Source organism: Lepus europaeus, chromosome 12 (genome assembly GCF_033115175.1).
Source record: "Lepus europaeus isolate LE1 chromosome 12, mLepTim1.pri, whole genome shotgun sequence".
NCBI classification, from domain to species: domain Eukaryota; kingdom Metazoa; phylum Chordata; class Mammalia; order Lagomorpha; family Leporidae; genus Lepus; species Lepus europaeus.
In genome coordinates, this window is record NC_084838.1 from 91,677,048 (window position 1) to 91,704,247 (window position 27,200).

Below are 27,200 nucleotides of genomic sequence, written 5' to 3' on the forward strand. Positions count from 1 at the left end.
GTAATTTGAGCAAGGGCAGTCAAGATTGTAGGGGGTCTGACCCCAGACCCTTAGCATTTTACACGGCCTTAACGTGAAAATAAACTTATTTCCGGAGTCCCAGACACCCACACTAACGCTTTTTTTTTTAAAATAAAAACTAGACCGTTTTACGAAATCAAAACAGGTACACAGCGGAGGTGAATACAAGAAACGCTAAGCATGAGAATAGGAGCGATTAAATCTCTTAATCTTGTATCCCTACCACGGGTTACACAGGGCAATCTGCTATTTCTGGGGAGCTAATTGCAAAATGGATTCCTCCCTCATTAGCCGAGTGCCCGGGTGAGCGGCATGGGTGGCCACAGTTTTTAAACATCAGAGCAAACTCGTGCACCACCAAGCACACGTCGTCCGTGCGCGTGTCCTCGCGGCCTGGGCGCGGGGTCGTTACCGGAGGCCGACAGCCCCACCTGCCCGGCCCTCGGCGGGCAGGTGCCAGCGCTGCCCGGCGCGGCCGCCGAAGCGCGCTTTCCCGCTCCCGCGAGCTCCGGGTTCCCACACGCCGCGTTCGGAGAGGCACGCATCGCTTCAAGAACGTTTTATGGAAGCCGAACCTACAGACAGCCTAGCCTCGCGTTCCCGCAGAGCCCTGGGGCAGAAATCGCCGACGCGACCTCCTCACAGCAGACGCCGGCGGCGCGCCGAGCGCACCCCGGGCCGCCCCTCCGCGGGGACCCGGGCCCCGCACTACTTGGGTCACTCAAGTCTTTGGTTCCCGGCGGCCGCCGAGGCTCACGCAGCTCCGCCCGGGCCTGCGCGGGCGGCAGCCCTAGCGTCGGGGCCGCCATCTTGCAGCTCCGTCCGGACTCCCGCGCCGGCTCCCGCGGGGGGGAAGCCCGACCAGCCGAGGCGGACTCTCGAGGCGGGCGGGCCCGTCCCGAGCGCAGCCTCCTCGGGCCCGCCCCAGAGGCCCACCCCCGGAGCCCGGCCCGCCCCTGAGGGCCGGAGAGGAGGCCGCCGCTTCCTCCCCTTCCCGCTCCTCGTCGTCGGCCGCCGCCGTCGGCCCGCACGCCGGGCCAGGCCCGGGCCCGCTCGGCGCCGCCTCTTCCGCCCCGGGGCCGCGCGGGCGGGTCCGCGACGTCAGCGCCGCCCACCGCGCCCGCCCGCCCGCCTGCCCGGCCTAGCAGCGCGGCAGCGGCGGCGGCGGCAGGTCCCTCCCAGACTCGGCCCAGGGAGGCGGCAGCACATGGCGGCCGCGGCGGCCATGAGCGCGCCCCCGACCCGCCCCAGCCCGCCCTAGAGGCCGCCGCCGCCGCGCCACGGCCCCGCCGCCCCGCGCCCCGCCGCCCGCGCCGCCGCGCGCCCCCAGCCCCGCCGCCGCCATGGGCGTGCAGGGCTTCCAGGACTACATCGAGAAGCACTGCCCGAGCGCCGTGGTGCCGGTGGAGCTGCAGAAGCTGGCCCGGGGCAGCTTGGTGGGCGGCGGGCGGCAGCGGCCCCCGCAGACCCCGCTTCGCCTGCTGGTGGACGCCGACGACTGCCTGCATCGCCTGTACGGCGGCTTCTACACCGACTGGGTCAGCGGCGGCCAGTGGAGCCACATGCTCGGCTACCTGGCGGCGCTGGCCAAGGCCTGCTTCGGCGGCAACATCGAGCTGCTGGTGTTCTTCAACGGCGCGCTGGAGAAGGCGCGGCTGCACGAGTGGGTCAAGCGGCAGGGCAACGAGCGCCAGACGGCGCAGCAGATCGTCAGCCACGTCCAGAACAAGGGCACGCCGCCGCCCAAGGTCTGGTTCCTGCCGCCCGTCTGCATGGCCCACTGCATCCGCCTGGCGCTCATCCGCTTCCACGTCAAGGTGAGGCCGCGGCCGGGAAGGCTGGGGGTCCCTGGAGCCGAGCTTCGGGGCGGGGTCCGCAGAGCTGAGGTCCAGAGTATCCGGGGTCGGCGCTGGGCCTGGGTCCGGGAAGACTGGGGTCGCTGGAGATTGGGTTTGGCGCTGGGTCCGGGTCCAGGGACCCAGAGCCAAGAGGGCCGGCGTCAGCGCTGGGCCTGGGTCGCTCGGGTGCGAGGTCGGAGCTCGGCCTAGTCCATGGGTGCCGGGGCTGGTGGTGGGGGGTCCAGGAAGCCTGGGATTCGTTTGGGGCCGGAGTCTGGGAGAGCTGAGGCCGCTCGAGCTGAGGGTCAGTGCTGAGCCAGGGTTCTGGGCTGGACCTGGGTCTGGAAGGGTCCGACGGGTCGAGATCCAGGGGACGTCGGTAGTCAGTGTTGGGTCTGGGTTCGGAAGGCTGAGAGCAATCGGGCCGGGACCAGGCCTCGCTGCCCCTGAGCCTTTCCCGGGCGCAGCTGGTCTCCGGACCACGGCCGCCCGGGGATCCCCGGAAGGCTTGCGGGGGTCCCTGGAGAGCTGGCTGAGGGCCGGCGGGGCCGGGCGCAAGATGGACGTCCGGCGGTGCAGGCCGTGCACTGTTGCAGCCCGCCTCCCGCCGGCCCTCCTGCCGGGCCTGCTCGGGCCCCACGGGCGGCTGAGCGCTCTGAGGATCGGGGGGAGTCCGACCGGAACTCGCTGCGGTGGTGTCATCACCCCCGATGTCTTTAATATTTCCCCTTCTTTAGCTTTAACAGAATACTCATTTTCCGGATTTCCCGTTCTTCCCTAGCAACAGGTTTATCGCGGAAGCCAGAGGGAGAAATCGCAGTAGTAGGGGGATGCCAGGGCCGGGGGAAGGCGGCTGGAAACGGTAGTGCTGTCGCTGCCCTCGCAGGTGACAGAGAAACGTGTGTAAGACCAGTGCACTCGCCTCTTCGTGGGAAGGAAGAACTTAGAGAAATTGTGGTTTCTTCTGTTGGATTTCAAGGAATTGTAAATTTGACAAGATGGAGTTCTGTCAGTTCTGTAACTTAAGAGTCTCTGTTTTTAAAGTAGTTTCACTTGATGTATCTGATGGAAAAAAGAAGTGGTATAAATCCAGGGACTAAGCTCATTTGTGGACCGTGCAGTACAGGGTGAACCTGCGGGATTACTTTTCAGGTGCACAGTAAATGTTCAGTGACCTTCAGCGGTGCCCTGATGGATGGGAAATCAGAACTCCTCATTGTGGGCCTCTGCTGTTCCTTTGGCAGAGGGCTCCATGGCTGAAACTGGACCAGAGGAAACCTCGTGGCCCAGCCCTGACTGTAAAGATAAGCACGGCAGTGATCCTGGACTTCGGATTTGAATGGTTGCTTTTTAGTTGTTTTTTTAAAGATATTTTTGGGGGGCTGTTTTTTTCTTTCGTTCTTTCTTTTTTTCTTTTCTTTTTTTTTTTTTTTTAGCCCTGGCCACTCTGTTTTCCATCTCGTTGTTCTTTTATTTCTGCTTGGAATTGTGCTCAAGCTTAAAGTTTGTGAAATTCTCCTTCTTCCTGGTTGCCCCGGCTGCCTAGGATGAGATGGTGGTAGGTAAGCCTAAGATGACAGCGGAAGTCCCACCCAGGATCCTGTGGCAATTGGTGAAACGGTTTCTATGCCTGTGGGAGGAGGTGGCTGGGAAGCTGGCGATTGGCCTGTGAGCCTGGCAGGCAGGCAAGGCCATTCTGCAGGCAAGTTCGTGTGAGAGGAAATGAAGTATGTGCCTCTCACATTTTCTGAATTGGAGCCTGGGGCACGGAGATGCCATTTCTCCGCTGTGATCTGCCTCCAGAAGAGATCACAGAAGTGTTCACGGTTTTATCTTGAGATGGAAGATAGCACTTAAAGACAGGATGAGCTTTACTTGTTTTAGGTAACAACAAGGCTGTATCCACTGTAAATACTACTTAGGATTAGGATCAGTTTGCGGATGTCTGGTCATATAGCTTTGGAAGAACTGTTAGATTCTTTTTCCATTGTAGACTTACATTCCTCTTTGTGCCTCTTTGAGTGCCATGCAGACCTAGCAGGTGCTCCGAATTTTGACCAGTGCTTGATTTAAACTACATTTAAACCCACTTGGGTTTCTAGGCATAGGATAATTTTGCTTATATTTTGCTTTAGACGAGCTTTTTAAACTCCTGATATGAAATTGTAGTGTAGTGTTGATCACAGGTTAATATTGTGAAGACCCAATTAACCTGGTGAGGTCACTTACCTGGCAACTTGACCTTTTTGAGAAGTACCCAAGAAATTTAGCTGTTAAGAATTTCTCACCAACCAAAATACATAATCTGGAAGTTCAGGTTCAGTGACAGGAAAAAACCAGATTCTTCCTTTCTTCACTGGAAAATCCTTTAAGCTCCCATTCTCAGAGGAAGGGCTGCTTTTTTTTTTTTTTAAACTTTTATTTAATTAATATAATTTCCAAAGTAGGAAGGGCTGCTTTTTAAATGGAATTCTGACGAGCTTGGTTATCTGGAAGAGGGTGAAGGGGAAAGCCTGCCAGAGGCAGGAGCACCATTAATAGCAAAAGGTGACAACAAGGGAGAAGAGTTGAAAGCTATAAAAAGCAGATATAATTCTAGGCTATTTTAGAAAAAGGAAAACAACCCTATGGACTTTAGTAGTTTCTGAGTATAGCACCATGTATTTAAGGATGATTTTGAGTCAGTTAGAAAAATGGATGTTCAGTGTTCTCTGTTCTGTTTAAAGGAGTCAAGCTTTTTTTTTTTTTTTTTTTCTTCTGTTTTAGGTGTTCTATTCTCACAGATCAGGGGGAACATATGGTATTTGTCCCTTTGGGACTGGCTTATTTCACTAAGTATGATGTTTTCCAGATTCATCCATTTTGTTGCAAATGACTGGATTTCATTTTTTTAACTGCTGTGTAGTATTCTTGTAGTGTACATATCCCATAATTTCTTTTTTTTTTAAAAGACTTATTTATTTATTTGAAAGTCAGAGTTACATAGAGAGAGGAAAGGCAGAGAGAGAGGTCTTCCATCCACTGGTTTATTCTCCAGTTGGCTACAGCAGCTGGAGCTGCATGGATCCGAAGCTAGGAACCAGGAGCTTCTTTTGGGCCTCCCATATGAGTGCAGGGGCCCAAGCACTTGGGCCATTTTCTACTGCTTTCCCAGGCCATAGCAGAGAGCTGGATTGGAAGAGGAGCAGCCTGGACTTGAACTGGTGCCCATGTGGGATGCCTGCACTGCAAGTGGTGGCTTTACCCACTATGCCACAGTGCTGGCCCTTCCCATAATTTCTTTATCCAGTCTTTGGTTGGTAAGCATTTAGGTTGATTCCATGTCTTAGCTATTGTGAATTGAGCTGCAATAAACATGGAGGTACATATAACTATTTTACTTGCTGATTTCATTTTCCTTGGGTAAATTCCCATGAGTGGGATGGCTGGGTCATATGGTAGGTCAGTATTCATATTTTTGAGGTATCTCCATACTGTCTTCTATAGTGGCTTTCCCATTTACATTCCTACCAACTGTGGTTTAGGGTACCCTTTTCGTGAAGCTGTTTTTAAAAGATGCGTATTAAAATGTTTAAAAAAATAAAATTAAAAAAAACCCTAACAATACCAAGTCCTGGCCAGGACGCTAAACAGCTGGATTACACATGGCTGGTGGGATTGAAGAAAGGCATTGCCACGCTGGGAAAGTTTGGAAGTTTCTTGTAATGAAACATGCATTTATCACATGATCTAACAATGTGGCTCCTGGGTGTTTTCTTGATGAAAACTTCCTATCTTTTTAATTTGAAAAAATAAAAAGATTTGAGCGAGGCAGATAGCTCCTATCTACTGTGTTACTCCAAGTGCCTGTAATAGGCAGGGTTGGTTCAGATGGAAGCTGGGTGCAGGAACTCCATCCAGGTTTCCCACATGGGTGGCAGCAACCCACGTACTTGAATCATGGCTTGCTGCCTCCCAGGGTGCTCATTAACAAGAAGCTGGAATTGGGAATCGAGCCAGGAATTCATCCCAGGTACTCTGCTATGGGGCACGTGCATCTTAACCAACATCTTAACCACTAGACCAAACCCATACCCCTTAATAAAAACTTTTTTTTTTTAAATGATTTTATTTTTTTTTTTATTTTAGAAGCAGAGTTATAGACAGTGAGAGGGAAAGACATCCATCGGCTGGTTCACTCTCCAAATGGCCACAACTGGCTGGAGCTGGGCCAATCTGAAGCCAGGAGCCAGGAGTTTCTTCCTGGTCTCCCACGTGGGTGCCAAGGTCCAAGCACTTGGGCCATCCTCTGCTGTTTTCCCAGGCTGTAGCAGAGAGCTAGATTGGAAGAGGAGCAGCTGAGACACAAACTGGTACCCACATGGGATGCCAGCACTCCAGGTAGAGGCTTAGCCTACTATGCCACAGTGCTGGCCCCAATGATAACTTCTTAAAAAAAAAAGATTTCTGGGCTGGTGCCGCGGCTCAATAGGCTAATCCTCCGCCTGCGGCGCTGGCACACCAGGTTCTAGTCCCGGTTGGGGCGCCGGATTCTGTCCTGATTGCTCCTCTTCCAATCCAGCTCTCTGCTGTGGCCCGGGAGTGCAGTGGAGGATGGCCCAAGTGCTTGTGCCCTGCACCCGCATGGGAGACCAGGAGAAGCACCTGGCTCCTGCCTTCAGATCAGTGCGGTACACCGGCTGCAGCGGCCATTGAGGGGTGAACCAACGGCAAAAGGAAGACCTTTCTCTCTGTCTCTCTCTCTCACTGTCCACTCTGCCTGTCAAAAAAAAAAAAAAAAAAAAGATTTCTTTGGGGCCGCTACTGTGATGCAGCCGGTTAGGCCACTGCAGGTGGCTTACAGTGTGGGTGCTCCTTAGTCCTGGCTGCTCCATTTCCATCCAGTCCAGCTCCCTGCTATTGCTCCTGGGAAAGCAGTGGAAGATGGCCCAAGTTCCTGGGCCTCTGCGCCCACATGGGAGACCCGGATGAAGCTTCTAACTCCTGGCTTCAGCCTGACTCAGCCCTGGCCATTACCTCCATTTGGGGAGTGAACCAGCAGATGGAGGACATCTCTCTCTCTGCTACTGCCTTTCCAAACTCTCCTTAACTCTGCCTATCAAGTAAATAAATAAATCTGTTTTTTAAAGATTTATTTATTTATTTGAAAGGCAGACTGATAGAGGGGGAGAGAGTGATCTATCGGGTGGGTCACTCCCCATGTGGCTGCAACAGCCTGGGCTGGTCCAGGCTGAAGCCAGGAGCCCAGAGCATCTTCATCCTCTCCCATATGAGTGACAGTGGCCCAGGCCCTTGTGCAGTGTTCCACAGCCTTCCTGGGCACATTAGCAGAGAGCTGGACTGGAAGCAGAGAAGCCTGGACTCAAACTGGCATTCTAGTACAGGATGCCACAATGCCTGCCTCTTAATGAAAACTTTTGTTCAGACCTAAGCCATCTCATAGCTTTATTCATAACAGCCAAAAGCTGGAAACAAAGTAGTGATGTGTGGTCCTTCCATACCTCAGATTACTATTTAGCAAGAAAAAAAGAGCTATTGGTGTATGTAGCAACTTGCATGAATCTTTAATGGAGCTTTTGGGCTGAGTGACAGAAGCTGGCTTCCAAAGATATGATTATTTATTTGACATTCTTGTAAAGATAAAACTATGTAATGATAAGTGGTTGTGGGAAGGAAGGGTGTGAGTATAAAGGGACAGTGGGCTGATGGAACTGTTCTGAATCCTGATGGTGATGTGGTGACTTGTCTTAAGATCAGAAGTATATATCAAAAACAAAAATTTTACCATATAATAATTTTAAAAAGTTAAATAAAAGGTATTGGCAAAGGAATTGGCTTGAACGCTATATAATTAGAGGTAAATGGGATATTTGTCTTGCAAAAATGTACCATCTTACTGGCCTCCTGTAGTGTTTTGTAAACTGGCAGAAAGGCCTAAGTTCCTGTCGTCTTTACGTAGAGAAACTTGTTTTGATTTAGAAAGTATAGCTAGAGTAATAATTGTATTTTTTGTACAGAAACAATTGTGCTCCTTTAATTATTAGTAATTGACTATGCATCAACTAATTTTATTTAGGTCATTGAAGAGCCTAACTTCAACTTAGCTTTCATTAGTTACTTGGAGAATTACCTTCTGTTTCTTGAATGAGAACCTTTGAAACTTCAGTGAATGACTTAAGTTTATTTAAAATATTGGTGACATTGAACCACTGGAGCTTTCCCAGTGTTTCTGCCATAGACCTGCATTTCGGAAGAAGTCCTGATATTTTTAATTTTTAAGATTTACTTTCCTTTTATTTAAAATGCCCTGAAACAGAGATCATCTACTGGTTGGCTCATTCCCCAGATGCCCATCACAGCTGGGGCTGGGCCTTAGAATTCAACAGAGTCCCATATGCTGCCTCCTAGGGTCTGCATTAACAGGAAGCTGGAATCAGAAGCAGATCCCGGACTAAAGCCCAGGCAATCCGATATGGAATGTGAAATGTGGGCATCCCCAGGCAGTTGTTAATGCCTGTGCCAAATGCCACCCCAGTCCTTTAGATCTTGAGCTTGCTTCCATTGGAATTTTGTTAAACCAATGCTCTGGGTACGAATACTCAGATCCTCCCTAAAATGACACTTGTGTTTTAAGGCAGTGGAAGAATCTGAGATTAGACTGTGGTTTCAGATTTTCAGGGTGAGCATAACAACATGCTTGTGTTTAGGGCTGATGATCTCTCTTGTGAACTTCATGGCCAAGTAAGTAACTACTCTCAGACCAGGTTCCTGCCAACTCCTTCCTCATACTTGCTGTCTCCTTTAGCCCTCAGAGCACATTTTACCCTATTTTATGTGATCTGCTGATTAGGTGGCATCTAGGGTCAAGTCACTAGTGATCCCTGCAAGAGGGAAGTGTGGTGCTGAAGTCAAAGTTCAGGTTCATTGTGTAAGTGCTTTGGGGTGTGTCTACCTACTTCAGCGCAAGCCAACTCTGATAACAGAATGCTTCTGCTCCTTTTTCCAGTCAGAGCAGGAACAGCAGAGTTTCTAAATGGAAGGAAAGTACTCATCAGTAGACCCTCAACTCTGGACATATTCTTTAATTGACCAGGAAATACTGAAGGTTCAAAATGGAACATATTGGAACTCAAACCAGTCATCCATTTAAAATGTGTACTTTTTTCTAGTGTACCAGTTTTGTGTCTGTAGTCATGCATTCTGAGACACATCATTGTGCAGCTTGATTGCACACCATGGAATGTGCACTTAAACAAAGCCGATAGTACAGCTGTATGCTCAAGCTATGTGATGTAGCCTATTGTTTCTGGGCTCCACACCTGTGCAGCAGGTTACTATACTGAATGTTGTAGGAAATTATAACATGATTGTTAGGTATTTGTATATTTAAATGTGTCTAAAGATAGAAAAGGTAAACGTACGAGGCCTTAGGAATTTTTTAGCACTAGTAATTTTATGAGACCACTGTTGTATATGCTTCTGCTGTTGACTGAAATATTGTTACACAACACATGAGTATAGTAGTTTAATTCACTCAGCACAGTGTCTTCAGGGTTCATTCATATTTGTAGCATGTGTCAGAATTTCTTTTTTAAGACTAAATACTGTTCCATTGCATATATACATACACACACACACACACACTCCATTTTGTTTGTATATTTAGCCATTGATGGACACTTGAGTTGCATCCTCCTTTGACTATTGTGAATCCTGAATAATGCCTTCATTGAATGTAGCATCCAAATATATGTTATAGTACCTCCTTTTACTTCTTTTGAGTATATACTCAGATGTAGAATTGCTAGATCGTATGCTAATATGTTTAACTTTTTCCAGGAAGTACCATACTGTTTTTCACAGTGGCTGTGTAAGCCGTTTATTTTATATCGTACATTATACAATGTGTTATGTATTATTACAATATTGTTCTAATGTTTAACATTAATGTGTTAACACTATACTGTATTCAACAATTTGCTTTTTTTATAAGTAAGTAAAAGGTCTCTCCACACCTGTACTTAGAATTTTAAGTTCTTTTTAACATCTCCATAGTGTTGCATAATTTATCCCACCCCCTGCAGATGGTACACTCATGCCATAAATCTAAGGGTGTGCACATTTTAAAAACTATGCAGGATGATAGAGTCAACATTGCCAGACCTTCAGATTTTTCAAGAAATCCAGATTTTATTTGAAATGATCCCATTTTAAAAAATGCCAGCCAAGCAAAACAGGGCTCCAAGCCAGACTTAGCTTTTTTTTTTTTTTTTTTTTTTTTAAGATCTATTTATTTATTTTGAAAGAGTTAGAGAAGCGAAGAGGCAGAGAGATCTTCCATCTGTTGGTTCATTGCCCATGTGGCATCAATGGCCAGCGCTGGGCCAGGCTGAAGCCAGGAGCTTCATCCAGGTCTCCCACGTGGATGGCGGGGGCCGAAGCACTTGGGCCATCTTCTGCTGCTTCTCCCAGGTCGTTAGCAGGGAGCTGGATTGAAAGTGGAACGGTTGGGACATGAACTGGTGCCCGTATGGAACGCTGGTGTCACAGGTGGCAGCTTTACCCGTTACACCACCACACTGGTCCCCAGATTTAGCTCTTGAGCTACCAGTTTGTGATTTGAGTGCTGAATCAGCAGTTAGCATCCTTCTTTTTCTGTCTTTAGTTTCCCTAAGCCCACTCTGTCTTCCCTACTGGCTCGTTGAACTGTTTTGCATTATCAAAGCACTTGTAGTTGGGAGATCCTGATTGACTCCTGGCTTTGACCTGGCCCGACCCTGGCTGTTGTAGGCATTTGGGGAGTGAACCAACAGATGAAACATCTCTTTGTCTCTGTTTCTCAAATAAATGAAGATTTTTTTTTTTTTTTTTAAAGGCAGAGGGAGGGAGGGAGAGAGAGAGAGAGATCTTCATTCTGGTTCACACCCCAAGTGACTACAACTGCCAGGGCTGGGCAGACTGAAGCCAGAAGCCTGGAACTCCATCCTGGTCTCCCACATGGATTCAGGGAGCCAAGTACTTGGGCCATTTTCCATTTCTTTCCCAGGTGCATTAGCAGGGAACTGGATCAGAAGTGGAGCAACTGTGATTCACTGGCACTCATAAGGGATGCCAGTGTTGCAGGCGGTGGCCTACAAAGAAAGAAAGTAGTTACATTTCTGAAATATGACTTGACCTAAATGCCACCATTCTCCAACCTCCCCTCATATGTGTTTCCCTGTCATGGTTCCTAGTGTCACCTCTGAGGCTGATGCTGTCTTTGTGCTTAGTCTACACCTGAGAGCTCCCTGGTGCTAGAATGGCCCCTCTGTGTCCTATTGATACGCTCTGAGTGTTCTTGTTTTGTTAGCTGCCTGGTGCTCAACTTGTATGGACCCTTTACTCACTGAATAAAGTGGCCTTGTTCTTGGGTCTCCCTTGTGAGCTGTTCATTGTGTTTCCCACCTGCCTTCTCCTTCCTGTGTCCTCTTTTGTCCTCTGTCCTGTTTGATGTCACTGAGCCTGACCCATTTGAACCTCATGGTCACTTAGCACTGGGTCATACCTAAAGTCTCACAAGTGCTTTGCAAGCCTGTTGGTGGGTTATGAAGCCAGATTACTGGGTCTTGATCAGCATTTAGAAAAAAGTAGCATCAAGTGGAACAAAAAAACCTAATGCAAGGCATGTACTATGGACTAGCTTCCTGATCCAGTTGTCTTGCACACCCGGCTGAGTAGCCAAGGCTTCAGGGAGACTCCTGTTCACACCAAAACGAAGCCATTAGGTCTGAACCCCTCCTGAGACTGTCTGGGCCCCCTTCCATCTTTCTTTCCTGTTGCGCATTTCTCTGCTGTGCTTCTTGAATGTTCCCAACCAAGTTGCTCCTTGTTCCCTCAGGAAATGGCCTCCCCTGCTTGTGTCAGTCCCTCCTGTAGTCACCATTACCCATTTTTGTAAGTAAGTTTCACTCATTCTTGAGTCCATCTCAAATGCCAGCTGCCTTCACCACATCTCTTCTGATGATTGAATGAAGAGGTGAGCCTGAGCACACCCAGCAGCTCTATTTGCAGTGGGCACCTTGTGCTTCCTCCCACTCACCTGTGAGCTGCCTGTGTCCCCTGTGTGTGCAGGGTGGGCACTCAACTAACTTTCTAATCAGTATTTGCTTTGTTCTATCATATAGCCAGACAAAATTATATTATTTTCTTTCTCTCTCTCTCTCTCTCTTTTTTTTTTTTTTAGATTTGTTTATTTGAAAGGCAGAGAGAGAGAGATAAGTCTTCCATCCATTGGTTCATTCTTCCAGTTGGCCGCAATGGCCAGAGCTGTGCCTACCCGAAGCCAGAAGCTTCTTCGGGTTTCCCACACAGGTGCAGGGACCCAAGCACTTGGGCCATCTTCCACTGCTTTTCCCAGGCCATAGCAGAGAGCTGGATTGGAAGTGAAGCATTCGGGACTAGAACCGGCACCTGTAAGGGGTGCCGGCCCTGCAGGTGGTAGCTTTACCTGCTGTGCCACAGCATCGGCCCCTATTTTCTTTGAATATCTGGGTCATTGACCATTTTGTGAGTTTTTTTAATGTTTCTTATACTCTGGTTCATTTCTTTTCCTTCTTTAAAAAATTTATTTTTCTAAGGGCAAAGTGACAGAGAGACCGAGAGATCTTCCTTCTACTGGATCACTATCCAAATGGATGCAGTAGCCAGGAGTGAGAACCTTCTGAGTCTCTCATGTGGGTGGCGGAGGCCTAAGTACTTTTGCCATCCATCTGTTGCTTTCCTAGGCACATTAACAGGAAACATGATCAGAAGCAGAGCAATTGGTACTTGAACTGGCACTCTGAAATGGGATTTCAGTATTACAAGCAAACTGAAAGATGCTCACAGTTAAGGGTAGGGGGAGGCATTTACTTAAATAATTTTCCTGTTAATATTTGAAACTTTCTCTGATACTGTACACGAGTGTGTTTACTCAGTGAAGACCTGTGAGTGGTTCTCAATTTGGCCTGATAGTTTAGACATTTTGCAGTGTCTGGAGGCATTTTTGATTGTTGCAGTCTGGGGGAAAGGTTATTAACTGCAGGCATCCATTGGGCAGGGGCCAGGGATGCTGCTAAGCATTCTACAATGAACAAGAGCCCCCATAGCAAAGAACTTCCTGGCTCCAAATAGGGTATCAGTGGTACCAAAGCAAGGAGATCCTGGTGTGAACAAATCAAAGAACCCTAAGATAATACCAGGTAAGTGTTGAAGTAGAGACTTCTAACTATATCAGAAAGATGAGGCCGAAAGTATAACTTAGTTTTCTAAATTAGAATATACCCATAGAGAGCGATTCAAAAGTTGGTGAAATTGGAATTAAATGATACTTTTATTTTGGTACAGAAAATTTTGAAACCATAAATATGAGAGACCGGTCTGCAAAAAGGTCATGGAAAATGAAGATTATGAAAAAAGCATGCAGGGACCTGTGCTGTGGTGCAGTGGGTCCCCTGGCCTTTGGCGCCGGCATCTCATGTGGGTCCCAGCTGCCTACTTCTGATACAGCTCCCTGCTAATGGACCTGGGGAAGCAGCAGAGGATGGCTTCAGTGCTTGGGCCCCTGCAACCCACGTGGGAGATCAGGAAGAAGCTCCTGGCTCCTGGCTTTGGATCTGCACACTTCTGATCCAGGTCTTAGCTATAATGCACCTGGGGAAGCAGCGGAGGATGACCCAAGTGCTTGGATCCCTGCACTCGCTTGGGAGACTCAGATAAAGTTCCTGGCTTTGGCCTGGCCCAGCACCAGCTGTTGTGGCTGTTTGGAGAATAAACCAGCAGATGGAAGATTCTCTCTCTCTTTTTCTCTGTAACTGTGCCTTTCATATAAATAAAAATAAAATTCTTATAAATGACTCATCTGAAGAAAAAGAATTATAATAAAAAATTCATCTTTTAATTCTATTTGCCATAAACTTTTTGAAGAACTCCTGTGTATACATCTTAGCTCTAATATTTTTAAACCCACATTGTTTTTCATTTTAGTTTTCTGAAATTTGTACTAATGGAAATTTTTACATACTCTATACATTCCAACTTTACACAATCAACCATAGGAATATGTGTCAAATATGCTAATCTGAAAAAAAAAGATATTTTAGAATTAGAAAAATTAGTTTTCTAATACGATTTATAAACAATTTTCTAAACAAAACAGATGTATGGAGGCCGGCGCTGTGGTGTAGCGGGTAAAGCTGCTGCCTGCAGTGCCAGCATCCCCACATGGATGCTGGTTCGAGTCCTGGCTGTTCCACTTCCAATCCAGCTCTCTGCTATGGCCTGAGAAAGCAGTAGAAGATGGCCCAAGTCTTTAGGCCCCTGCACCCACATTGGAGACCTGGAAGAAGCTCCCGGCTCCTGGCTTCGGATCCACACAACTCTGGCTCTTGTGGCCATCTGGGGAGTGAACCAGTGGATGGAAGACCTCTCTCTCTCTCTCTCTCTCTCTCCCCCTCCCCCTCCCCCTCCCCCTCTCTCCCTCTCCCTCTCTCCTTTCTCCTCTCTCCTCTCTCCTCTCTATGTAACTCTTTCAAATAAATAAATCTTTAAAAAAACAAACAGATGTATAAATGGTTTAGATAAAAGTATTCTTAAGTTCTCTGAATGTTTCCATATAGCTCGTCGTTTATTTCAGTTTTGTTTTTGTTTTCGCTAGAAGTAAGTTCTGGGAAGACCTTGCTCATTATTTAGCTGTGAGAACAGTGTCTGGTGCACATGGATGTGACTCACAGTTACCCGTGTCCCCTGGAAGAGGGGCTGCAAGCAGCAGGAGGGGTGGGGAGGCAGGTCCTCCAAGTGCAGTGGTGTGCATGGCTGGGGTCAGCCTGGCTCCTGGTTTGGAGGGTTGTCTGCATAAACCTTCCCACTTCTGTTGTATGAGTGTGAGGCAGAAGGGCTGACTGCTGGGGTGGATTGGCTGAATTTAGCTGTCTTTTCTCATTGTATCTAGTTTTGTGACGTGGTTTTCAGGTGTTCGAGGGACAGGGTAGAGTTAATCTTGATACACAATGGTATCTACAAAGGAGGAGGTCAGTTTGCAGATGGTAGTGAGGGAGCTGGGATTTAGAAAAAATACGCCCGCGCCCCGGTTGTTGGCATTTCTCAGTTGTCTTGGAATAGAAGAACTTTTTTGGGAAGAATAAATGTTTCAAGTTGGCATCTTGCTGGTAAGTGAGGGCCAGTGTTCTGGAGTGCTGTTGCTGAAGGAATGACTGTTCACAGGTGTGAAGTGCTCCTGGGAGCTGAAACCCATCTGTGGGAGGGTAACACCAACCCGGCATGAGGGGATCACTGGCCCCTTGGAAGATTCCGATCACTTGAGCATATAGGAGTTTGTAGGTGTCACTCTCTTAAAACAAATTGTGTAAATCTGAGATGCATTTTTCGTAAATTCTGATAATTTTGTCATTTCATTTTTTGGTATGGAAACTTTTTATGAAGATTTATTTATTTATTAGAGAGGAAGAGAGAGTTTTCCATCCACTGGTTCACTCCCCAGATGTCCGCAACTACCAGAGCTGAGCCAATCCAAAGCCAAGAGCCTGGAGCTTCTTCCAGGTCTCCCAATTGGGCGCAGGGGCCCAAGGACTTGGGCCATCTTCTGCTGCTTTCCCAGGCCATAGCAGAGAGCTGGATCAGAAGTGGAGCAGCCGAGAATTGAACCGGCGCCCATATGGGATGCTGAAACTGCAGGCAGAGGCTTTATCCATTATGCCATGGCACCGGCCCCTTGGTGTGAAATTTTAACAAGAATAATATTGCTAGGGTTTAACTGAGTCAATAGACTTATCATAAGCTAAATAGAATCTGAATACAAACATTGTGGATATTTCCTTCTATTACCTTTTTTTAAGATTTTTTTTTATTTGAAAGAGTAAGGTAAAAACAGGAATCTTCTTCCACTGGTTTACTCCTCAGGTAGCCACAATGATTGGACCTGGGCTAGGCCTCAGTTAGCCTGAAGCTAGGAACCTAGAACTTCATCCTTGCCTCCCACTGTGGGTAGCAGGAGCCCAAGCACACTAGGCATCCTCCACTGCTTTCCCAAGCACATTAATGGGGAGCTGGATCGAATGTGCAGCAGCCAGGACTACAACTAGCACCCCATATGGGATTCCCATGTCACAGGTGGCAGCTTAATACATTGAGCCACAGTGGTGGCCCCCCCTTTTACCATTTTATATTTTGATTTTAAAGGTCTATAAAGTTTTCTTTCAACTTTTTTTTAATGAACCACTCCCCCTTTTTTTTTTTTTTAAATTTTCGACAGGCAGAGTGGACAGTGAGAGAGAGAGAGAGAGAGAGAGAGAAAGGTCTTCCTTTGCCGTTGGTTCACCCTCCAATGGCCGCCGCGGTAGGCGCGCTGTGGCCGGCGCACCGCGCTGATCCGATGGCAGGAGCCAGGTGCTTCTCCTGGTCTCCCATGGGGTGCAGGGCCCAAGCACTTGGGCCATCCTCCACTGCACTCCCTGGCCACAGCAGAGAGCTGGCCTGGAAGAGGGGCAACCGGGATAGGATCGGTGCCCCGACCGGGACTAGAACCCGGTGTGCCGGCGCCGCAAGGCGGAGGATTAGCCTATTGAGCCGCGGCGCCGGCCCACTCCCTTATTTTTTTAAAAGGAAATAAAAGTTTTATTATTGAATAAGCATTGAACCAAATTATCACATTACAGGCACTTTGATAAAGTCACAGAGAAAAAAGAAATCTCATCTTTTTATTTAGTCTGGCAGGTATCCATTACATGTGTCCTAATTGCTGTTATCCAAAGGAAAAATAAAACTGCCTTTTCACAGGTGGGAAGTTCCAAGCACCTAGGCCTTCTGAGAAGACAGGGTAACAAGGCAATGCCCTTGTTTTTATTATTGTTTTGAATTATGGTAAAATACAGGTAGCATAATGTTACTTATTTTTATTTATTTTAAAGATAAAGTTACAGAGAGAGGTAGAGGCACAAAGAGAGGTCTTCCATCCACTGGTTCACTCCCCAGTTGGCCGCAATGGCTGGAGCTGCGCCCATCTGAAGCCAGGAGCCAGGAGCTTCTTCCAGGTCTCCCATGCGGGTGCATGGGCCCAAGGACTTGGGTCATCTTCTTCTGCTTTCCCAGGCCATAGCAGAGAGCTGGATTGGAAGTGGCGTAGCCGGGACTAGAACCAGCACCCATATGGGATGCCGGTGCTTCAGGCCAGGGCTTTAACCCACTGCGCCAAATTGCCGGCCCCAATGTTACTGTTTTTAAGTGTACAGTTCAGTGGTGTTAAGTACATTCAAATTGTTGTGTAACCATCACCAATATCCATCTACAGAATTTTTTTCGTTTTGCAAGACTCTATACCCTTTATATAACCACTCCCCCCATTCATCCCCAATCCAACCCCTGGTAACCACCTTTCTACTTTCTGTCTTTGTGAATTTCAGTTCTCCATGAGTACCTCCTGAGTAGGATAATACAATATGTCTCCTTTTGTGTCTGACTTTTTTTATTTTATTTTTTAAAAAGATTTATTTCTTTATTTGAATCAGAGTTACACAGAGAAGGAGAAACAGAGGGTCTTCCATCCACTGATTCATTCCCCAATTGGCTGCGATGGCCAGAGCTGCGCCAGTCCGAAACCAGGAGCCCTTCATGAGTGCAGGGGCCCATGAACTTGGGGCATCTTTGCTTTCCCGGGCCATAGCAGGGAGCTGGGTGGGAAGTGGAGCACCAGGACTCGAACCAGCGCCCATATGGGATGCCAGCACTGCAGGTGTTGGCTTTACCTGCTATGCCACAGCACCAGCCCCCATGCCTGGCTTTTTTCACTTGACATCATGTCCATAAGGTTCATAAATTTTGTAGCATGTCACATGTCAGAATTCCCTTCCTTTTAAAGGCTGGATAATGTTCTTTTTTTTTTTTTTTTTTTTTTTTTTTTTTTGACAGGCAGAATGGACAATGAGAGAGAGACAGAGAGAAAGGTCTTCCTTTTGCTGTTGGTTCACCCTCCAATGGCTGCCGTGGCTGGCGCGCTGCGACCGGCGCACCGCGCTGATCCGAAGCCAGGAGCCAGGTGCTTCTCCTGGTCTCCCATGGGGTGCAGGGCCCAAGGACTTGGGCCATCCTCCACTGCACTTCCTGGCCACAGCAGAGAGCTGGCCTGGAAGAGGGGCAACCGGGACAGGATCGGTGCCCCGACCGGGACTAGAACCTGGTGTGCCGGCGCCGCAAGGCGGAGGATTAGCCTAGTGAGCCGCGGCCCCGGCCGGATAATGTTCTATTATATGGATAGATCACATTGCTTATCCATCTGTGCGTGGTTATTTGGGTTGCATTAATTTTTGTTTATTGTGAATAACACCGCCATGAACATGAGTATGCAAATAACTCTTTGAGACCAAATGTGCAGTGGCTGGACTATGTGATAGTTTTATGTTTAACTTTATGAGGAGCCACTACTATTTTCCATGACAGCTGTACCATTTAATATGCCTACTAGTAGTGCATAAGGCTTCCAGTTCCTCCACGTCTTGCCAATACTTTTTGTCTTGTCCTGAAGGCATTGTGGTATTGATTTAATGTATTTTTAGTGTTTTTTTTTTTTTTAAGATTTATTTATTTATTTGAAAGGCAGAGATATAGAGAGAGGAGACAGGCCTTCTATCTGCTGGTTCACTTCCCAAATGGCTGCAATGGCTGGGGCTGGGCCAGGCTGAAGTCAAGAGCCGGTAGCTTCTTCCTGGGTCTCCCATGGTGCAAGGGCCCAAGCACTTGGGCCATCTTCTGCTGCTTTCGTAGGCACATTAACAGGGAGCTGGATCAGAAGTGGAGCAGCTAGGACTCAAACCGGTGCCCATATGGGATGCTGACACGGCATGCAGAGGTTTAACCTGCTATGCCACAGCACCTGCCCCTTGATTTAATATTTCTCTAATGACTGGTGAGGCTGAGCATTTTTTTCATGTTTCCTCCCTCTCTCCTTCCCTCCCTCCCCTGCTTCCTTCTCTCCTTCCTTCCTTCCCTTTATTTATTTATTTGAAAGGCAGAAGCAGAGAGAGAGAGAGGTCTTCCATCTGCTGGTTCACTCCCCAAATGGCTGCAGTGGCTGGAGCTGGGCTGATCCAAAGCCTGGAGCCAGGAGCTACCTCTGTGTCTCCCATGTGGATGCAGGGGCCCAAGGATTTGGGCCATCTTCTACTGCTTTCCCAGGCCATAGCAGAGAGCTGGATCAGAAGTGGAGCAGCTGGGACTCGAACCTGCGCCCATATGGGATGCCATGCCACAGCACCGGCCCCTCCATTTCTTTATTTTAAAAGAAATCTTTTTCCTTGGTTTTCAGACTGTTGCACCCATTCTTACAGAATAAACACAATAAAGTAGGTAGGAGAATCTCATTCAGCTATGATTTCAGGTTTCCTGACATTGTTAAGGTATGTCATAGCATTTGAATAGAACTTTTAAAGAAAACAAAAAGATCTGCCACCAAATTGTAGTTGGTTTTTGTGTTCTCATTTGTCAGTGGGACAAGTTTGTAGCAGCAGTGCTTGAGTAAGCTTGACCCACCTGCCTAATACCTGTTGACTAGGTGGGTGGTAGAGGTCCAGCCTGTTTTGTAAACTCAAGAATGTAGGCCAACTTGTGCCCCTGGGTGATCCAGGCTGACTTCTGCTAGTTGGATTGGAGAGAGAAGGCACACTTCCTGATATGGTGTACAAGTATTCTGAGGGGAAAAGCCGCATTTTTCTTGGTGCCAGCAGCTCTATTTATGACAGCCCATAGTGTTTCAGGCGCTTTATGAGCAGCACAAGGGAACCTTTTTCACATGACTTATTCAAGAAAAAATAGTGTGGGCATTTATGGAGTGGTTCCTGTCTGTGAGTGATTCTGAGCTGTTTCATGTAGTTTGTTTAATCATCCCAGCTATCTTGTGAGGGAGAAGAGTGCTGTTACATTGGTAGGTGGAGGGAAGGGGGTGCAGAGAGTATTCCTAGGGTGGTGGGATTTCCCGCCTGGAGGCACACACAGACTCTCCAGCTGTGGCTTCACTGGCCATCAGGCAGTGATGGTTCTGGGTTTTCATTCTCAGGGTTTGCCCAATCACTGTTTTTCAGAATTAATAAATACTTCTACTTGTCAAGTGAGTGGGACAGCTTTAATCATTGTTGCTTGTAAAAATGCCAAGTTTTATTTTCCTTTTTAATGATGAATCTCGAAGCTGTTACCCAGGAATCTGGGATCAGTTTATGTTAGCATGGAACTATCATTGTGAGCTGTGTACAGAGTACTTCCTTAGGAGCCGAAGTGGATCCTTTTTGCTGCAGCTTGAACTTTTCTGTGCTCTCTGTGCTACTGTACTTCTTAGGATGAGACTGTGGGCAGGTGTCTTACCTGTTACTGTCTCAGGCTGGTGTTGGTTGAGAAGACTGAAGTGGGTGCCCCTTAGGCTGTGTACAGAAGGAGTATCTGAGTTTTACCTCCTCCATCTTTAGTTGCATTTTGTTATGGTAATCATGGCAGCCCTGGCAACAAGTAATCCAAGTCTGGTGCTCCTGGCAGGGCAGATGGTCTCCTTGGGTGTTAGCCTGGGGTTTCAGTAAAGAGGCATTTCAGAATTCAGTCTGCTCTGCCTTTGTTGGAGAGTGATTTTACCCCCTTTTAAAGGCTACTTGTAAGTCAGTAGTTTGGGAGGGTTTAGTGTTTTGGCTTCTTTATACTTTTGAGGAGTTAAAATGCAATTATCTTCTCAACCTTGTTTAGTAGTTTGCACTTCTAAAATTAAAATTAAGAACTAGAGTTGCAGGGCAGAGGACGAGAAGAGGCAGGTGAGGAGGTGAGGAGAAGGGAGAAACTGAAGACTGGAGGAGAAGCGACGACCCTCCAGTCCGCCAGGCTGTGGTTCCCCAAAGCACAAGTCCTTATACTTCATTTTTATTTTTAATTAAATTGTCTGTTCAGTCCCAGAGTCTTTTTCCTTTTCCCATCCACACTTTTTTTTTCCCCTGGAATCAAATCTTCCACCAAGGTTTTTAGTAAACTTTTTTGAGTTAAATTATTTTTTTAAAGATTTATTTATTTGCTTTGGAAGTCAGAATTACAAAGGGAGAGAGAGAGAGATAGAGATCTTTGATCTGCTGGTTCACTCAGTTAGCCGCAATGGCCAGGTCAAAGCCAGGAGCCAGGAGCTTCTTCTGAGTCTCCCATGTGGGTGGCAGGGACCTATACACTTAGGCTATCTTCACTGCTTTTCCCTGGCAATTAACAGAGAGCTGGAGCTGCCGAGACAGGTACTGGTGCCCTTATGGGGTGCTGGCATTGTGGGCAGTGGCTATATCCACTACACCATAACACCAAACCCCTTTGACATAAATCTTACTAGATGGTTTATGAGTGTCTTATAAATACTATCAGTTGTTTGATAGCATTTATTCATTCATGAATTTACAGTTAGCCAAGTTCTATGCCTTGTAGGCTTTCCTGTTTCTCAGCTGGACTGTCGGGGAAGATTTCTGTTTTCTGGCAGTACGCTTTTTGAGATGGCTGTTTAGGCTAAAATTCATTTTTCAGGATCTTATTTTTGCTTTATTCATAAAAATTTTTTTTTTTTTGACAGGCAGAGTGGACAGTGAGAGAGAGAGACAGAGAGAAAGGTCTTCCTTTTGCCATTGGTTCACCCTCCAATGGCCGCCGCAGCCAGCATGCTGCGGCCGGTGCACCGCACTCATCTGAAGCCAGGAGCCAGGCGCTTTTCCTGGTCTCCCATGTGGGTGCAGGGCCCAAGAACTTGGGCCATCTTCCACTGCACTCCGGGGCCACAGCAGAGAGCTGGCCTGGAAGAGGGGCAACCGGGACTAGAATCTGGTGTGCTGGCGCCGTAGGTGGAGGATTAACCTATTGAACTGCGGTGCCGGCCTCATCAAATTGTTTTGAGGTAGTCTTTTTGATGATATCTTGTAGAATATTAACTTTTGGGGCCGGTAATATGGCGCAGCGGGTTGATGCCCTGGCCTGAAGCGCCAGCATCCCATATGGGCGAAGGTTCGAGACCCGGCTGCTCCTCTTCCGATCCAGCTCTCTGCTATGGCCTGGGAAAGCAGTAGAAGATGGCCCAAGTCCTTGGGTCCCTGCACCCAGGTGGGAGACCCAGAAGAATCTTCTGGCTCCTGGCTTCGGATTGGTGCAGCTCTGGCCATTGCACCCAGTTGGGGAGTGAACCAGCGGATGGAAGACCTTTCTCTCTGTCTCTCTCTCTCACTGTCTATTACTCTACCTCTCAAATAAATAAATAAAAATCTTTTTTAAAAAATCTATATTCAATTTGGCCAGCGCTGTGGCTTAACAGGCTAATCCTCCACCTTGCGGCGCCGGCACACCGGGTTCTAGTCCCGGTTGGGGCGCCGGATTCTATCCCGGTTGCCCCTCTTCCAGGCCAGCTCTCTGCTGTGGCCCGGGAGTGCAGTGGAGGATGGCCCAAGTGCTTGGGCCCTGCACCACATGGGAGACCAGGAGAAGCACCTGGCTCCTGGCTTCGGATCAGCGTGATGCGCCAGCCGCAGCGGCCATTGGAGGGTGAACCAGCAGCAAAAAGGAAGACCTTTCTCTCTGTCTCTCTCTCTCACTATCCACTCTGCCTGTCCCCCCCCCCCCCCCAAAAAAAAAATCTATATTCAATTTGGTCATCTCCAAGTCCACGAAGCATCCAAAGGGGTTTACCTCTGATGAGAGTTAGTGGATGCAGTTTCCAGCACTTAAATAAATAAAAAACTAAAAAAATTCTTTGAATTTTGGATTTTTTTTTTTTTTTTTTTGTAGAAAAGTTGCAAAGATAGTAAAAGAGTTCCTGAATATGCTTCACTGGGCTTCCACAATGTTAACTTCCCACTGGCTCACACAGTGATGAGAATGAAGACCTTGGCCTTGGTGGAATACTGTGAACCATAATGTGAGCGTGGATGTCAGCTGTGTTCCCATCAGGGCCCTCATCTGTCTGGGGCACCTGCAGGACTCCATTCTGTGTTAGGTCCCTATCTCCGCAGTCCATTCTGATCTGGCATGGCTTCTCTGGTTGTCCTTTGTGGTCCTGACACTTTTGAGGGTACTGATCAGGTATTTTGTAGACTGTTCCCCCATTTGAGTTTGTCTGACGTTTTTTCAGGATTAAACTATGGCTGTGTTGTTTAGAGGAGGAGTCACTCAGATTGGCTGCTTTTGTCAGTTGCCCTGCAGTATCCACAGGACCTGGATCACCCTGCTGGGGTTCTGTGTGCAGGTAGTGGCTCTGTGGGAGCATTTCTCCCTTTGCATATTGGTAACATCCATACTCTTTGGAAGCCACATTCAGGGAAGGGGGTGTGAAGTTAATCTCCATCTACAGAGATAGGATTATACATTGTTTGAATCCTTATGTATGGAAAATGTTGTCTTCTTACCCTCTTGTTTAATCATTTATTTATTTACTGTGGAGTGTGTACTTAAAGGACTATGATCGGTTTGTTTAGGCCTGGGATCCAGTACTGTACTACTTGTCCTCTTTTTTTTTTTTTAAAAAAAGATTTATATATTTATTTGAAAGTCAAAGTTACACAGAGAGAGGAGAGGCAAAGAGAGAGAGAGAGGTCTTCCATCTGCTGGTTCACTCCCCAACTGGCCACAACCGCCAGAGCTGCGCCGATCCGAAGCCAGGAGCTTCTTCTGGGTTTCCCACGTGGGTGCAGGGGCTCAAGGGCTTGGGCCATCTTCTACTGCTTTCCCAGGCCATAGCAGAGAGCTGGATCAGAAATGGAGCAGCCAGGACTCAAACTGGCACCCATATGGGATGTAAGCACTTCAGTCCGGAGCGTTAACTTGCTGCACCACAGTGTTGGCCCCTGTCTTGCTTCTTACATTATCCCAGCTCTGGTCTTGGGAGCGGTTTTTTTTTTTTTTTTTTTTTTTTTTTTTTTTTTTTTTTTTTTAAAGATGGCTGCATCCTCCAGGGGCTGGGCCAGGCTGAAGCCAAGAGCTTCATCTGGGGGGTCTAATGTGGGTGACAAGGGGTCAAAGTACTTAGGTCATCTGCTGCTTTTCCCAGACCATTAGCAGGGAGCTGGATGGGAAGTGGAACAGCCGGGACTTGAACCAGCACCCATATGGGATGCCAGTGTCACAGGCAGCAGCTTTACCCACTATGCCACAGTCTGCCCCCCCATCCCCCTCCCCAAGTAATCTTAAGTTGGCTGCTAGGACCCTTGTCATCCTCTGTTTGGGAACTTCTCCTTGCTTCCAGGCCTTACAAGATACTTTGGACATCTTAGCTTTCCCTGCTCCTGGGAGATGCCTGGACTCAGGGCTGGTCCTCACCACTGGCAGACAGGAGATTTGTGTGCACTAACCTGGGTGTGCATCAGCTCCACCTTCCTTACCTGTCTGTCTCTTCTGAGCGATAGTCTCATGCCAAGGGCTCATTCCAGTCTTCTCCCATGTTTGTGCCTTCTTTTTCTGATGGGGAGAACATGGCTTAGGTACCATTTACCGGACCCTGGCGCTTCTGCAAAGTGGCTTCAGAACTATTAGTCCAGACCAAGTAGACACACTTGCCAAGTAGAGCACAGTGTTTGTCTTAAGTTCCTGTCAAGTAGCTTCCAAAGTTTCCCAGGCATCTCCTCTGAGAGGTGATTTTGTACACTTTATAATACAGTTAGCTACATTGATGAGACTAAGTTTTGTCCTGGCATTCCCTCACACATTAAAAATCTAGGTGATTTTTAATTTTTTATTTGAAATGTAGAATTAGAGCAGAGGAGAGGGGAGGTAGGGAGAGAGACAGAGAGAGACAGAATGAATCTTCCATCTGCAGGTTCATTCCCCAGGTGGTTGCAACATCCAGGGCTGGGCCAGGTGGAAGTGAGGCGCCTGGAACGCCATCCTGGTCTCCCACATGAGTGCAGGGGTCCAAGCACTTGGCCATTTTCTGCTGTTTGCCCAGGTGTATTAGGTGTGAATTTGAATTGGAGCAGCTGGCACTTGAACTGGTTCTCAGGCCCACTGGGGCACAATACCACCAGCTCTGTGACCTTTTAATTTACATATATTAAAATTCATTCTTTGTGCTATACACTTGCAAACATTTTGACACATGCATAGAGTCATCTTGTGCCCATGGACTTAAACTCTCATTTAGGTTTATTTGTTGTTTTCCCATAACTAACTAACTAAATCACATTTTGTCAGTTGCCCATTGGAAACGAGAATTTCTTGGTTTTCCTTGGTGGTTTTTAATGCCATGTTGTATTTCCTCAGATAAGGTAAAATGAGTTTTAGCATGGAGGAAGAAAACAAGAATTTTAGAGTTTGAAGGAACATTAAAGATCCATCACATTTCACCATGGTAGTTGGGCTGGCTCTCCTGGCAGGTGGGGTACTGCAACAGAGCTGGAGCCCCAACAGTTTTTGTTCCCTGGAGGAAGGTGAGTTTGGAGTGGGCTCCCACCTTTGCTGCAGGTGTTCCTGGGTTGTTTCCTTTATCTTTTCTTTCAGGACATTGCAGCCTGCTGTTTCTTTAATGCTTTGCATACTTTTGGGGAGGATTAAGGTATTGTTAATCATTTGTCAATTAGAGTTGGTTGTGAGTAATTAGTAGTTCATTCACTTCAAAAATGCCAGTCTGAAGTTAAGTGTTCTGATGAAGAAGGACTTCAGTTGGGAGCTGGGGGAGGTGATTCTGCAGAGCCTCACATACCATTTTGCTCTGTGGCCTGTGGGAAGAGCTGTAGTTTACTAATTTTGTTGGATTATTTAAGGAATCTGTGGGGACTCACAGTGGGCCTCAAAATGGAACAGTTTTTAATCTTTCTGTGTCTTTTGGGTGTCAGGTGCCAAAGTTGTGATCCTTGTCCTCTGATGAGACAAATGTGTGAAGTGGGAATTCATCCAAAATGTGGAAGCAGAGAGAACCAGACTGTGGGTGTGGTTTATAATAGAACTTCAGCTTTGTTTTAGTTTTTTTTCTTTTAAAAAAAGTTTATTTTAGGGACTGGTGTTGTGTCCTAACAGGTTAAGCCACTAGCTGAGATGCCGGTATCCCATATGGGTGCAGGTTTGAGCCCTGGCTGTTTCACTTCCGATCCAGTTCCCTGATAATGTGCTTGGGGAAGCAGCCAAAGATGGCTTATAATACTTGGGCCCCTGCACCCATGTGGGAGACCTGGATGAAGTTCTTGGCTCCTGGTTTTGGCCTGGCTCAGTCCTGGCCTTTGTAGCCACTTTGGGAGTGAACCAGCTGATGGAAGATCTCTGTGTTTCCCTCTCTTTCTGTAACTTTCAAATAAATAAAAATAAATCTTAAAAAATTATTTTAAAGCATAACTTTACCACTTTGATAGAACTATGTTGAAGTTTGCTTTTCCCCCCCAGTCTTTTTCAGCAATATTATATTCTGAAATGATTTTGTTTAGTATTTTTTTCAAAGCTTTTCCCAGGTTTCTCCAGCACAGTGTTGTTGCTGTGTATACCTATCTCAGTAGTGGTAATTTATTTTTTCCATAGAAGTGTATACCATGATCCTTTTTATGCTTTTTTTTTTTTAAAAGATTTATTTATTTATTTGAAAGAGTCAACACAGAGAGGGGAGAGGCAGAAAGCGGGGCGGGGGGGGGGGGGGTCCTCCATCCGATGGCTCACTCCCCAGTTGGCTGCAATGGCCAGAGATTTGCCGATCTGAAGCCAGGAGCCAGGAGCTTCCTCTGGGTCTCCCACATGGGTATAGGGGCCTAAGGACTTGGGTCATCTTCTATTGCTATCCTAAGCCATAGCAGAGAGCTGGCTTGGAAGTGAAGCAGCTGGTCTCGAACCAGCGCCCATATAGGATGCCAGTGCTTCAGGCCAGGGCATTAACTAGCTGTGCCACAGTGCCAGCCCCCATTTATTTATTTTTAAATCCCTGTTTGACATACCTACATTGAAGAAACTATTTTGGGAGTTGGTGTTGTGGCGCAGTGGGTTAACTCACCACCTGCAACGCTGGCATCCCATATCTGTGATGATTTGAGTCTCAGCTGCTCTACTTCTGATCCAGCTCCATGATAATGGCCTGGGAAAACAGTAGAAGATGGCTCAATTACCTGGGCCCCTGCACCCACGTGGGACACCCAAAAGAAGCTTCTGGCTCCTGGCTTCTGCCTAGCCCAGCCCTGGCCATCTGGGTAGTGAACCAGCGGATGGGAGAGCTCTCTATCTCTCTGCCCCTGCCCTAACTCAGATTTTTTTTTTTTTTTTTTTTTTTTTTGACAGGCAGAGTGGACAGTGAGAGAGAGAGACAGAGAGAAAGGTCTTCCTTTTTCCGTTGGTTCACCCCCCAATGGCCGCTGCGGCCGG

General features: G+C 47.5%; 1 protein-coding gene across 2 annotated transcripts in view; it reads left to right on the forward strand.

The window, feature by feature from the left end:
- The first annotated feature begins 1,336 nt into the window (after positions 1-1,336).
- The window catches only part of FAM120A (family with sequence similarity 120 member A), a 116,020-nt gene continuing 90,156 nt past the window's right edge, over positions 1,337-27,200 (forward strand). For both annotated transcript variants that reach the window (XM_062208511.1, XM_062208512.1), the window contains exon 1: positions 1,337-1,838. In XM_062208511.1, coding sequence (XP_062064495.1) covers positions 1,365-1,838 — 474 coding nt within the window. In that variant the 5' untranslated portion in view covers positions 1,337-1,364. The remainder of the gene's footprint in view (positions 1,839-27,200) is intronic.